This window comes from Mastacembelus armatus, chromosome 6 (assembly GCF_900324485.2).
Source record: "Mastacembelus armatus chromosome 6, fMasArm1.2, whole genome shotgun sequence".
In the NCBI taxonomy this organism is placed as follows: Eukaryota; Metazoa; Chordata; class Actinopteri; order Synbranchiformes; family Mastacembelidae; genus Mastacembelus; species Mastacembelus armatus.
In genome coordinates this window covers 13,887,196-13,901,720 of record NC_046638.1, presented here as the reverse complement: position 1 = coordinate 13,901,720, position 14,525 = coordinate 13,887,196, and the positions used below count along the sequence as shown (strand labels likewise).

The following is a 14,525-nucleotide window of genomic DNA, read 5'->3' as shown; positions in this document are numbered from 1 at the left end:
CATTTTTTTTTCTGAGGTTTTACCTTTGGTATACTATTTTGAAGGTTAAAACCGGAAGAAGTATTAGTGGAGCTGCTGTGGTTTTGTCAGGCGGAGCTGTCGTTTGTAGCTAACGCGTTAGCAGCTGTTGTCATGTGAGGAGCAGCCTGTCGCCTCCAACATTAGGCTGTGACTAAAGGAGAGACTTTTGGGCGGATAGGAGAAGAGTGAGATGAAATGACAACGTCAACATTACAGGTAGGTTGTTAACCAGCTAGTAGACTAAGCTTAGCCCTCATAGCAGATTCGGTGCAAGCTACATTGCTAGCAAAACAGCTGACGATAAAGTCCGCTAATGTTAGCAAGTCAGTTAGCCTTGTGCTAACTGGCTGGAAAATAGCGCTGCAGCAAACCTGTACATGCACCGTCATTGCACTTTCTAATGAAATGATACGTAAATAACGAGTTCTGTGAATTGCTGACTAATCTTTAGTCTTCGCCAGAGGATGTTAATAACCCATAGTACCACCCGTTATCTCAGCCTTAGTTGGGCTGTGGCTCCTGCTCGCAAACAGTTAACATGAAAAAAAACAAAGATTTGTTGTCACAGAATATTTTCTTTTGATAATTAGCTTAAGGAACCGCTCAGGCACCATATAAGATGTTGTAGAATCAGAGAAACTAATCCTGATATGTTAGCTCTGCATCTTCCTGATGCTTTGTTTTGGTCCAGTGGTGACATGTGTAGACTGGTATGTGGGTGGCGGCACATTTGTACACCCCTGCCTCCAGTTCGACTCCTGTTACACCTGTCCTCTGGTGTTTCTTCTCCAAATCAGAAAGCGATTGATCTTGTGACCAAAGCCACAGAAGAAGACAAGGCAAAGAACTATGAGGAGGCTTTGCGCCTGTATCAGCATGCTGTGGAGTATTTCCTACATGCCATTAAATGTAAGTATTGCACACTTAGGTAGTTTAACTAGTTTAGACACTTCTGTTGGTGCAAACATTGGTGGGACTTATTCATGTTGCTGCTTGGAATTTAATCTTTCCTTAAGATGAGGCCCACAGTGACAAGGCAAAGGAAAGCATACGGGGAAAGTGCATGCAGTACCTGGACCGAGCAGAGAAACTTAAGGACTATCTGAAGAATAAAGACAAGCAGGGCAAGAAGCCTGTCAAAGAGGCACAGAGCAATGATAAGTATGCTCTCACCCTCCTCCTCTATCAATGAATGTCCTCAAGTGTCACACTGTTACTTTCATTCTCATGTTCTTCATGTGCCTGTCTGCATTCTAGGAGTGATAGTGATAGTGAGGGGGAAAATCCAGAGAAGAAGAAACTGCAGGAACAACTTATGGGTGAGAAATGAATCTAGTTGTACAACATTGCCCTGCACCTGCATCTGTGGAAAGGCCGAAGACTTTTTGTTAAAGGCATTTTTAGTGGCAGCTGCACACATTTATATTCATTGGTTCTCCTATGTGCAAGAATTTAGTAAAGTTCTGCCTGTGTGTCCAGGTGCTATTGTAATGGAGAAACCCAATGTCAGGTGGAATGATGTGGCTGGGCTGGAGGGAGCTAAAGAAGCTCTGAAGGAAGCAGTTATCCTGCCCATCAAATTTCCACACCTCTTCACAGGTACTGCTGGATCTCTGCTGTCTAATTCTGTTACACCCATTCATTTTCATAGGTGTTTTAAAGGCTCAAAATGTATGCCAGCCACCATGTATGGTATAATGTAACACCGAAAAGGAAATTTAACCCTGATATTTAATGAAATGCACAGTATTGTTTAGCAGCTGTGCTCTGATTTTACCTTCTCAAATGTGAGGATTTACTGCTTTTTCTTTTTTAATTTGATGCTGGTTTATGTTTCATGCCTTTTTAAATATAAACTTATCACATTTGGACATCTTTCATTTTCTAGACTATTTAAGCGATCAGATTTGAAAAAATAATTCATAGATCACTTAGTAGTGAAATTAGTTTGTTGCAGTCAATTAACTACCAGTGACACTTCATAACTTAATTGAATGAGAAAGTGTGTCCAAGTTGTTAAGTGTTAGTGTAGCTGAAAAGCCACTGTTGATGTTGTGAAATGTCATTCTTGCATTACCAGTATAGAGGATGTTGTACTCCCATGCTAAACTACTACTCCTATATTAAACACTTAACATCCCTCTGGTCTAACAGTCAGTTGCTACAGCACTGAATGTGATAATGTTAACCTCCATGCCTGATTTAGTTGTTGTTTGCTCTAGACAGCTAGGACAGGCTGTTGGACAACACCCTTTTCACTTGTACTCTAGTGTGAAGATCTCTTCTGGGCTTCTCTGCTCTTAGGCAAGCGGACTCCATGGAGAGGGATCCTGCTGTTCGGTCCCCCGGGGACAGGAAAGTCATACCTGGCCAAGGCTGTGGCCACAGAGGCCAACAACTCCACCTTCTTTTCTGTCTCTTCCTCAGACCTTATGTCCAAGTGGCTGGGAGAAAGCGAGAAGTATGTCTCCTTCTTAGCTGTATTGTAAATGTCTATTTTAAATAGGAAAATCCAGAACATGCGGGGAGAGGTATCAGAAGTATGTTGTAAAGGAATGAAGTATATTGTGTTTGTTTCGTTGAGCTTTGTTGAATTTTTAGCTAGAGGATGTCTAGCTGGTCCAATGATGGACTAGAAGATATCTACCCTTTCCATTGAACACATTTTGTCTCCTTATTACAGAGTAGTGTGTCTCCTTTAATATTGCCATCTTTTATTCTTTCTCTCTGTCTGTACCTGTGTCTCCAAGGCTGGTGAAGAACCTGTTTGATCTGGCTCGCCAGCACAAGCCCTCAATCATCTTCATTGACGAGGTGGACTCATTGTGCGGCTCCAGAAACGAGAATGAAAGCGAGGCCGCCCGTCGCATCAAGACAGAGTTCCTGGTCCAGATGCAGGGTAAGCCAAATGAGAGCAGTTAAGACTGACAGCGAGAATGTGCAGTGAAGAATACACAATATCAAACCAAATAAACAGTTTTTAGCCCTTCTTTCTTTGGAGTAGTTTAATTAAGAGATAGCTTCTCTTTTACAGTAACATCCTGATCACATGTATACAGCTAAACCACATTTACCAGGAAGCTGCAACAGCTTTCTGGGCAGATTAATTCGTATAGAATGAAAAAAATGTTTAAAAAGAAGCTAAAATCCATAGATATTACATTTATAATGAAATAAGATCACATTGACTGAAGCTGTCTAGTTTTGTAGGTGTGGGAAACAACAACGACGGTATCTTGGTCCTGGGAGCCACCAATATCCCCTGGGTCCTAGATGCTGCCATCCGCAGAAGGTCAGACCTTACTACAATTGCTCAGTGGTTACATATATGTTTATTCTGCTCTTAATTAGTTGCATTCAGTTTTGAGAGGAAAATTCAAATGATCTTTTTTTCCCCCATCTTGGTCAGTCATTGTAACTGTACATTATGATTGAAGGAAGAAGGATCTTTGTGTCTAAATTACATTAAAGTTGCTTTAATTTTGTATAAATCTCAAGTTGTCATATATCATTAGCATGTTGATACTTTCCATCATATTCCTCTCAAACTCAGAGAAACCACATATTTTTAGGAAGTAGTGGTTGGTAGGTTGGAAAGAAAGCAACTGAACTCAACTAACTTAGAAATCAACAACAAAAAATTAGATGGGTTGTCAGGTTCCGCACTGTCACTTGGTTGAGGAATAGGAGATGCAAGGTATACAGGCAAATGGTACAAATGTAGAGCTGTGAAGGTCTTCTAATAACCATGGTGCACAGGGTTAATCTAAATATTACTGCTACAGTGGCGTGAAAAAGTGTTGGCCCCCTTCCTGATTTCTTTTTTTTTTTTTTTTTTTTTTTTGCATATTTGTCACACTTTGTTTCAGATCATCAAACCAATCATCAAAAAATCTTTTTCACACAGGGCCATGTAGTTTTGGATTTTGTTTTCCCTTAATAATAAAAACCTTAATTTAAAAATTGCATGATGTGTTTACTTGTGTTATCTTTGACTAAATATTTAAATTTGTTTGATGATCTGAAACAAACTGTGACAAACATGCAGAAAAATAAGAAATCAGAAAGGGGGTCAACACTTTTTCACACCACAGTAAACTCTGTGTATCATATTTTGTGTCTTTCTATAACAAAGTTGTTAAACACTTGAGCATTTTTATATTCTTCACACTTCAGAAATAGGTGACAGATGTTGCTGTTTAGCCTAAATTCAGCTCCAGGCTGCTCTCACAAGTCCTGTAGCATATTGGACATGTCAGAAACTTTCAAGTCATCTTGTCATTTGAACAGCTGGTGGATGTGCAATTGAATGAAATTTGTCTGTCATGAGTCAGATTTGAGAAGCGTATCTACATCCCCCTGCCAGAGGAGCCAGCACGGGCTCAGATGTTTCGTCTTCACCTTGGCAACACGCCACACAGCCTGAGTGAAGCCGACTTGCGGCAGCTTGCCCGCAAAACAGACGGCTACTCTGGAGCCGACATCAGCATCATTGTCCGGGATGCTCTGATGCAGCCGGTTAGGAAGGTCCAGTCTGCTACGCACTTTAAAAAGGTGAGATCATTAGAAACTGAAGAAGAAAAAGTAAGATATTGAAATCCCTTTTGTGGTTGTTCCCCATGGCTTGTGTAGTTTGCATTACTGTGTTTGTTATTACAGCTTACAGCTTGTTATTTTGTTGTTACTCCTGCAGGTTCGCGGGCCTTCACGAAGTAACAACCAGGTGATGGTGGATGACCTCCTGACTCCTTGTTCCCCTGGTGACCCTGCAGCCATCGAGATGACCTGGATGGATGTGCCTAGTGATAAGCTACTGGAGCCCATTGTCTGCATGGTGAGATACACACCGAATTAGTGAAGTGCTGCAGTTTGTCATTTCAAACCTCCATTATTCCACTGCATCCATAGTGGCCACTAGACATGAGTTTCACTGAACCTGGACAGGAGCTGTAATATTTTTGAATGGGTCACCATGTCTGTCAACATAATAATATGAGCTCAACATGACTTCAGAATGCAAACAGTGAAGGTGGTCAAATCAGATTGTGGGTGAAGGGGAAGTTTGATTATTGATTGATTATGAAGAAATTAATGTGAAACAGAAACACGTGCATCTCTTCCTCTCTTGCAGTCGGACATGCTGCGCTCTCTGTCCACCACCCGTCCCACAGTCAACACTGAAGACCTACTGAAGGTTAAGAAGTTCACAGAAGACTTTGGGATGGAGGGCTAAAAGATGGAGCCTCCCCACCCTCTCTGCCCCATCTCTCCCTGAGCCTATCAGAAGGGTCAACTTGCTCCCAACAACTCATCTTCCCCCTCTACCGCTATACCATCTGGTAGGCTTTTCATCTCTCACCTGAGTGCTTGGTCCACTGCCTCTCTTGGATTTCAAATCAATGACTGGTCCGTTTGAACAAAAAGAATAAGAAATTGTGTGTTTCTTCCTTGTAATCATCCAGTCCATTTTTTTTCAATCCTTGGAGGACGTTGATCAAATTAAACTATAGAAAATCTTGGTGTGATTTGGTAGTTGGACAATAGATCCCTTGTCTTTCCCCCATTTAAGACAGTGTTCCGTTACAAAGCAGCCCCTACAGCATATTCACTACAAGAACTTTTTGTCTAACCTGCACTGACGTGAGGAAAGCTGCATTTGGATTTAAATGCATAAGGTTTGTCCCTCTCTGAGCCGATTCTATCTCTGACTGAAGGACTGTACTTTTGTTGCCATTGTGCACTTTGCTTTGGGTCACAATGAAGGACAGTGACGTTCAAAGAGGAAACAGAAGAAGTTATTTCTCCTGCCAGGCATGCAAGTGTGTGAATGCATCTGCTGTGTTTTTACTAAGATGTGTGTCTTAATGTGTATGTTAATGTGTTAGGGTCCCTGTTATTTTATTTAATGAAGAGTTCAGTTTATTGATTTCTGCGACCCATGTTCCTCTGCAGCCCTGGTGTGTCTGTATCAGGCCTGTACCTCTGTGCTTGACATTGTCCTTCAACATTTACAATACAATATGTGCTTGATTCAGAGCCAAACGTCATGTTCCATCAACCCAGAACCTTTTTTAACTTATTTGCTCTTTGGATAGCACTCTCACCCCCGGGGTCATTTAGTAGCTGTTCTGGAAATTTAAATCACATCACATGGTATTTGTTTTGAGCTTGCACATTCCCGAGGGAACTGTAGAAGTTAAATTTCTTTTTTTTTACCTGAAATGTCATCATTATTCTTAGGAAAAAATCTTGCTAGGTCCTGTTGCTTAAGTTGACCTAACTCTGTGTGTTAATGAAGTTTTTGTGATGATTGAAAGCTCCGGAACAACTATTAAATAGACCTTTGCTGACACTGTTTTAACTGCTGCTCTTACATGAACTCAAATGAATCTCTGCACTCCATTTCCCAGAATACACGTTTCTTTTATTGACATTTGTGTTTCTGTTGCAGTCCATTTAGCAGTGATTGTCAGTGCTAAAAAAAAAAAAATAGTTTCTCTATTTTCTTCTTCTTCTCTGTTTAAAAAAAAAAAACAAGCACATCTCATTTGATTTGGTTTTGCTTGGCCCTGGCACACCTTCAAGTGTTACAGAACACTATTTATACTAATTGTTCAATCACACCTGACATGTAACTGACTGTTTTTGAGATATTTCTTTCATTGTGGTTTCATGATGGAGCGCCAATGAAAGTCGTGGTTTTTTTTTTTTTGTTTGGTTTTTTTTTGGGAGCTAAATATTCACATAGCAGATTCCACTCTGTGGCTTACGCTACCATATTGTTCAGGGCTAACTTTCTTCTCAAGCTTAAGTAGTCCTTGTCCTGGTGTCCACTAACAGACAGAAAGGAGAGCCAATCAAGAAGCAGGATCATACAGCCAGCCAGCTAAATAATCTTCTGCATCAAACTGCTGTTTGTTCTGTACCGACTCTGACCTCTCACTATCATATCAGGCTCACAGGCTTGTCTGGGTACCATAGTGATGGGACTACTTGCAGTGGTTGTTAAGCTGTGTGTTTATGGAGGTACATACTGGTTCAGTGGGTGGCCAGTTATTACCGTCCCTGTAAGGAGGCCTAATCTGCAACTGGCCATTTAACCATTACTACTAATTTAACCTGAATTAATAATAAACGACATTTCAAATGAAAAAAAGACATAATTGCTGGTTGGATATTTTTATGTTTAGTTGATGTATGGTTTATGGTTTATAAATATTTCTTATCTATTTGTAAATATTAGGCCATTTATTCCATGTACTCCACTTGTTTGTTGACAGTCAGGGTGGCAAGTCTACCAGCCTACAGCATTTCTTGGTGAGTCTACTACTGAGGCCACTGTTAATTTTGTTAACATTTTGAGCATTCAAGCTGGGGTTCTTAAAGGAATAGTTCAACATTTTATAAAATTCACTTACATTAACCAACGCTGGATGAGATGGAAGATAAATACATGTACAGTAAGTATACAGACTAATACTTGAAACTTTGAGGAAAATCTGGATGGAGCCAGATTAACTGCCTTCCACTTCCAGTCTTTGAGCTAAGCCAAGCTAAACAGCACTGGGCTACAGTGGTATTCATACTTTCATTAATCAAATTTCCCAAACTGTTGAACTAGATTCAACAGTTCAAAATTTTACTACAAGGACACTTTCACAGGGCACATAGATGGTCATCACCAGATGCCAATAGTTGTGAGGATTTAACCTGCAATCGTTACAAGGCTTTATTTCACCTCATAGCAGCATTTCTCAGCACACACTGGTTTGCTTTGGATCATTCCAGCCTTGTTATGCCTTTTCAGTTTCATCAGTTTCAATATAAACAAATAAAAAGTAACAGACACTTGTAAACACACATCTACAGTAAGTGAGAGAGGTTTGTTGCAAAGTGCACAATGCCTCATAATTTTTATGGAAACCTCATTACCTTTCACTTATTTAGTGGACAGACTATGACACCATTTGAAATGCACCAGAAACAGAAGACATGCCTATGAACAGTACACAGTCCTACAAACAATTGTATTTATTACTGTTGCCTCACAGCAAGAAAGTTCCAGGTATTCAAACCTGGGGCCTTTCTATGTGGAGTATGCATGTTCTCCCTGTACCTGTGTGAATTCTCTCTGGGTACACCATCTTCCACCCAAAGTCCAAAGACATGCATGTTGGTATTAGATTAATTTGTGTGAATGTGAGTGTTTGTCTTTCTCTATGTGATAGACTCTGTGCCCTGTGATAGACTGGTGATCTGTCCAGGATACACACTAGTGGTGTGTAAGGTGTTTTGAGACTGTAAAATCCATCAGTGTCTTCAAGAGCAAATCTATGTTCCCAGTGCTTCAGCAGTCACAGGACCAGTGTCCATGCTCTGAGTGAGACATTCATTCTCACCATCCTGATCACACTTTGCTTCGTTTGGAGTGGCTCTCTGCCAGAGGAGCAGCCCGTTTGTTGCGATGGTGGGGAAAGGTTGGCATCAGCTCTGGTTCACATGCTGCACAGAAGAGCAGACAGGAACTGTTAATGACCAACCTCAGAGGGCTGTGCTCACATTTTATACATGTCCAAAATAGTTTCACTCACGTAGAGGCTTCTCTTTGAAATAGGAGCTCTCCAGACAGTCTTTGGCAGTTGCTCTGGATTAGAAAAACAGGGATGAATCAGCTTTAGGTGGCTCTTAAAATAAGGTTTCTAGGTGTCATTTCAACAAGCACTATCATTTTTGTAAAGCAGCTCCTAAAGACTGGGGCTGAAGTTCTACAACACCTTGCTGATTTGACACTGTCACTGTACCTGCGCTGTGGGTTGTACATGAAGAGCAGATTGAGCAGTCTGTGTCCAGCATCAGACAGCCAGGTGAATTTATTCTTCAGGTTGTTGTATGGCTGTTTCCTCAGACTGTACTGACCAATGAGGGGTAGCTGAGAGAAACCCTGGGATATATGCACAGATTCAATTTGACATCTTTGTTCAACACAGAGTTTTTAGCTGATGCTGAAGATGTGCTTAGTGCTGATGTCTCACCGGCCAGATGTTTTCATTGGGTGTTCCCAGCAGCTGAACTATCAGGTCAACCTGCTGGATCTCAGAGCTTCCAGGCAGTAGAGGTTTATGAGCCAACAGCTCAGCCAGGATACAGCCTACCGCCCTGCAACGTAAACATCATGGCAATCTTAGCAATTCCTGCCATTGCTTCCTTTTGGCATTATAGGAATTCTCCCTTTAACATTATCATGGACAGAGCCTCACCACATGTCCAGAGCTGTAGTCTGAGTTTTGGTCCCTAGGAGGAGCTCAGGAGCTCTGTACCTGCAAACAGATGAGAGGGAACGAGCACATATCGTGACAGAGATTCAGCCAGCCTGCGTTAATGAAGCTAATAAAAGAAGATTACTGAGAGGGATTAACAGGAAGACTTTCCACTGAGGACACACAAAATACAAACCAAGTGTAACCAAGGTACATTTGCAGAAGACACCACACACAAACGGAATTAGGCTAAACGGGTGTTAACGGAAACATAGCTAAGAGGCCCAATAAACACTTACCACAGTGTAACCACTCTGGGGGTCATGGGCTGCTGGGGGATGCCATACATCCGGGCCAATCCAAAATCAGCTGTTTACAGTGCAACAGAAAGACAAAAATCACATCTGTTAAAATACTACCAATACTTTTCAATGATGCATATGTATATGAATATGTACTAGGGCTGCAACTAAAATGATCTTCATGATTAATACTTTTTTTAATTAATCATTGTCAAGAGCATAAGATAATCAAACCTTTTAGGTTTACCCGGTACAATTTTTTTTATTGAGTGAACAAGGAATACAACTATTTACATGTGACAACTACAAATATATCATGACAAACAAGAACTGTAAACAAACCAACCAACAAACAAAAAGACTATATAGTCAGTACTGTGCAAAGGTTTTAGGCAGTTTAGATGTTTTAAATTTTTATCACACTATTAAACACCATCAGGTGTCTGATTGATCCCAGATTCACAGTGGATCCCACTGTGCAGGACAACAAGCCCATAAAGTACCCATTACAGTTCATGAACAACTATTTTCAGGGGCAAGAAGAACCAGGAGTCCTGCAGCAGATGGGCTACCCTGGGCTACCCTGGGCTACGCTACCCTACCCCACCCTACCCCACCCTACCCTACCCCACCCTACCCCACCCTACCCTACCCCACCCTACCCCACCCCACCCTACCCCACCCTACCCTACCCTACCCCACCCTACCCCACCCTACCCCACCCTACCCCACCCTACCCTACCCCACCCCACCCCTCCCTTTCCTTCCCCTCTTCTTACTCACATGCATATTCCACCATTGAATGTCACTAACTTTGTGCTCTCTCTCTCTCTCTCCCCTAGTTTGTGCTCTCTCTCTCTCTCTCCCTCTCTCTCTCTGTTCTCTCTCTGTACCTTCTGCAGGTGTCCCTGGTCCTGGAGCTGTATATTGCTGATGTGCAGTTACTGGCCCCACCAACCTGCAGTGTCTATTTGTTGTTTATTGTTGCTGTTCTTTTCTCTCTCCTCTATCCACTCACCCCAACCGGTCGAGGCAGATGACTGCCCAAACTGAGCCTAGTTCTGCTGGAGGTTTCTTCCGTTAAAGGGAGTTTTTCCTCTCCACTGTCACCAAGTGCTTCATCATAAGGGATTTGTTGGTTTTTTTTTTTGTTTTTTGTGAAGTGCCTTGAGATAATGGTATTGTGATTTGGTGCTATACAAATAAAATGGATGAATCGAATCAAGTCCCTACAGAGCCTGCATCTGGGCAGTGTGGATCATATGAAGAGACAGAAGACATTGGCACAGCCTGAATCTACAGAAGAACTGCAGCAGGTGCTGCAAAGTACCAGGAGAAACTGTGTGCAGGTCAAACCAGAGAGAACTAATGCTGGTTTAAGGGCAAAGGGGAGTGCTGCAAATACTGATTACATTTAGGTTTTGTTCCCTTTACTGCACTTTGTATGAAGTTAACTGATCAATAAAATGGTAAAAGCATCACCTGTCAGTCAAAAAAATATAAAAAATACTAGATTAACTCAAGTAATGGCAATTTAATAATGCTGTAGAGGTGTTGTAGTTATTGTGATGACTCACCAATCTTAACGCAGCCTTTGTCTGTCATCAGCAAATTAGACACCTTCAGGTCCCTGATAACAAGATTGAAGAGGATAATGAGCCAGCTGCCAGATACAGTGCTTTCAAGCCCCTGCTGCACTTGCCGTAACCTTTTCAGTTAAAGATTTAACTGTTTGACATACTACTAGGATAAACAATACTAGTGATACAGCTAATAATCGATGTATGATGTTCAGTAAATATAGTGTGTCATAGAGTGATAGTGTGTTATTTAGGTTATTTACATTATCTAAATGTCATTAACATATTTGTCTGCATTTTCCAGAATCATTTTAGAAACTAGACCTGCTCTTGTTGCTGTCAGCTGTGGAGGAGGAGTTCGCCAATCAACGAGAAGTGAAAACATATCATGGCAGCACCTCACACATGCTGGATCTCTGCTGGTCCTATATTTCTTCCTGACATGTGCCACTAATACTTTATATAGTTGAAAAAGTAAAGTGAATTGTTAACAGTAGAAATACTGACACAAGTCTAGTAGTTTATGATTGTCCAGTAGACCAGAGGAATAAAAGAAATACATTAGAGAAACTGAAATTAGACCAGTAGATAAATAAAGGTTTATTCCTTTGCCACCTAACACTACTTTAGGATGTATTTTTGTTATTAATGTAGTGATTTGAAATGCTAATGGATGCTATAACAACTGTAAATTAATTCCAAAACATTATTTTCTAAAACGACAGAACATGTAGATAACGCAATTAAACTGTTATGTGTTAGGCCGTTACACACAGAAACTGAATATTACAACTTTTCAGTTAGCTCACGAATTAGCAAGTGCTTGCACAGTCAGTGGGAGTCTGACAATGAACTAATAATAATAATAACATAGTAATATAATAATATTGACCATAATGTAGGAAACCTGTTGAGACAAACTCAACCTCCATGTTTGACAAATGTTTCCAGAAAATGTCTGAGACTTACCTGTGTATAATGAAGTTGTGGTGGAGATACTCCAAGCCTCGGAGTAACTGAAGGACAATACACTTGACCTGAAAAAACAAAACAACAGAAAAAAGAAATTCTAAGGAATAACATAGACTGTTATTCGGTCACGTATACCAAATTACTGTTGCCCAAATTAGGATGTTTGGAGTGGTCGCAAAACCTTAGGTTGGAAATCACAGGTGAAATTTTAGTTAATGGTTATGGGGATCCAATAAAAGAATCTTGCTAAATATGATTGTATGGGGTTAGGATAAAAGATACTGCACATCCAGGTGTTCTTGTTCAAACAAAGACAGATGAATTACTTTCAGTTTAGTTAGAAATTAACCCTGAGCCTAAATAATATATATATGTGAATAAAAATGTATGTACCTGAGCTTCAGAGAACGGGGTTTGCATGTTTTCTAGCAGACTGGCCAGATCCTGTTCACAGTAACACATCACCAGAAACAAACTGAACAGGAAAAACACCGAATTACAAAAAAAGCTGATGACTGTAAAGCTAACAGGCAACAGTAAAACAGGTTGTTATGACTAAATTAATGATGAATGATTTGTATAATGACATTTTCACTGCAGTAGTATGAGACAGGGTCTGACATCAAAACTGAATTGTTAAGTTGCATGTTGTTTGAAACCACTGTTAACACTGCTCCATCACCAGTATGGTGATGCATGTCTGTTTTCCTACCTCTCCAGTTGGCTGCCTACAACCACTTCTTTCAGCTCCACTATGTTGGGATGTCTCAGCCGCAGCAACAGGGTGATCTCTCTGAGGCTGCTGATGGGGATTCCTGTCGGATAGTGAGCAGGGTGTCAGCAGGTACAAGAGCTTTTACAGACCATTTTAATAATTCAACCACTGAAATAATAGGAAAAGCAGGAATCAAAATGTTCCTGGACTTTGAAGGAGATGTTAACTATATGGGCTGAGTTGCCATCCAGACAGTATGTTCTATTACAAAAGATGTTCTCTATGAAACCACACACACACACACACACACACATCAACCACAGTTAATAAAGTGGTCTAACCATCTTTTTCTTTATCCATCCGGACCTTCTTCAAGGCTACAATCTCATCTGACTTGGTGTCACGGGCTCGGTCTGTGGTAAGAAAAGGAAACTCTTTATTTACTGTGCAAGCTGAACTCACATGTCCGAGCCAAACCAATCCATAGCGTCCAGAAGAACGACTTACACACTATGCCATAGGTTCCTTCTCCTATTCGGTTGAGTTTCTCAAACTCTCTGACACTTCTGCAGCTCCCAAACTGAAATATAATGAAAGGATAAAGACATGGCATGAAGGTCCTCTTCACTTCTCTTCTGAAATCTACGCATCATGTTTTACTCCAGCAGCAGTTAAAGAGGACTCTCATCTTGTCAGTGAACTGTGCTGCTTACATTACCTACAGGATAAAGCTGAAGAAATAAATGTGGATAACAGACAGACACTGGGAAGTTTAGTGCAGTCTAAATGAAACAACGGACAAGGGCGACCCAATAACTGGATCTAAGGTGATTATCCGTCAAGTAATTTTCTTGAGTCACTTAGAAGAATTGGCTCTCAGGTGAATTTACCATTACCTAAATGGAAAAAGACAACCACCGCTCTAATGGAAAACAGTGTCACACGGGTGTGATTAGTATTCCAGTGGTGTTTACTCAGTCCTAAAAAAAGACTACTGTGAAGGTGAGGAGGACACAGTGACGCCTCAACAAGGATTCACTAACGTTATAGGACGTGATAACGTGGCACGTTGACATGCAAGCTTATATGTTAATGGTAGCTAGTAATAAGAAACATTCTACACACATTGGTAGAGATAGCCGATGGTATGCCAAACTTAGTTTACAAATCGTTAGTTTTAACAATTTATTTTTGCGATTATCTCGAGGAAAGGGGCAGCTTATTCAATCACATTCTCCTGTAATGTTTGATGTTGCATTTGTCAAAAACATCCCGAATACTTGACCAGGTAATGAAGATTTGTAAAAAGTGATAACTTGTCCTCTGCTAATGATGTATTAACGTGATAAGCAAGACATTGTAAACTACAGGATTCCTTAACAGAGTTTGGTATCATAGAGAACTAGCGTTAGCTCTTACCCTGTCAGTCTGAGGCACTGTGAATGTTTTATGGTTCTTGATGGACTTCAGCCTTATAGGGTCCGGGTCGTCCTCTCCTACGGTGTCCATTCTTTCACATAATACCGTTCACAACCTCAGAAAGCAAGAGTATCTCCGTCTTTAGGGCTTCAACTCCACTAATAGCACTTCACCCTGCTTAGCGCCGCCATTGTGTCTGGTTTTGGGCCAATAAGTGGACAAGCAAGTGCTTTCCCGGAGTTGGAGCAGGCAGGAACAA

General features: G+C 40.9%; 2 protein-coding genes across 3 annotated transcripts; one reads left to right on the top strand and one right to left on the bottom strand.

Annotated features, from left to right (window-relative positions):
- Positions 1–72: 72 nt before the first annotated feature.
- Positions 73–7,176, top strand: vps4a (vacuolar protein sorting 4 homolog A). Its single transcript, XM_026311244.1, has 11 exons — positions 73–237; positions 819–930; positions 1,038–1,182; positions 1,279–1,340; positions 1,501–1,620; positions 2,326–2,482; positions 2,772–2,920; positions 3,232–3,313; positions 4,356–4,575; positions 4,715–4,855; positions 5,153–7,176. Exons 1-11 carry the CDS (start codon positions 217–219, stop codon positions 5,252–5,254), a joined length of 1,311 nt encoding a protein of 436 aa, XP_026167029.1. The 5' UTR covers positions 73–216; the 3' UTR covers positions 5,255–7,176.
- Positions 6,757–14,477, bottom strand: cdk10 (cyclin dependent kinase 10). 2 transcript variants are annotated; one of them, XM_026311245.2, is made up of 13 exons: positions 14,267–14,477; positions 13,355–13,427; positions 13,189–13,260; positions 12,845–12,947; positions 12,526–12,607; positions 12,130–12,197; positions 11,158–11,210; positions 9,578–9,647; positions 9,279–9,338; positions 9,054–9,177; positions 8,823–8,962; positions 8,613–8,665; positions 6,757–8,523 (listed from the first exon to the last, which is right to left on the bottom strand). In XM_026311245.2, exons 1-13 carry the CDS (start codon positions 14,354–14,356, stop codon positions 8,429–8,431), a joined length of 1,083 nt encoding a protein of 360 aa, XP_026167030.1. In that variant the 5' UTR covers positions 14,357–14,477; the 3' UTR covers positions 6,757–8,428. The 2 variants fall into 2 exon arrangements, with proteins under 2 accessions (XP_026167030.1, XP_026167031.1); XM_026311246.2 differs by lacking the exon at positions 13,355–13,427 and having other exon boundaries at positions 14,267–14,393.
- Positions 14,478–14,525: the final 48 nt, after the last annotated feature.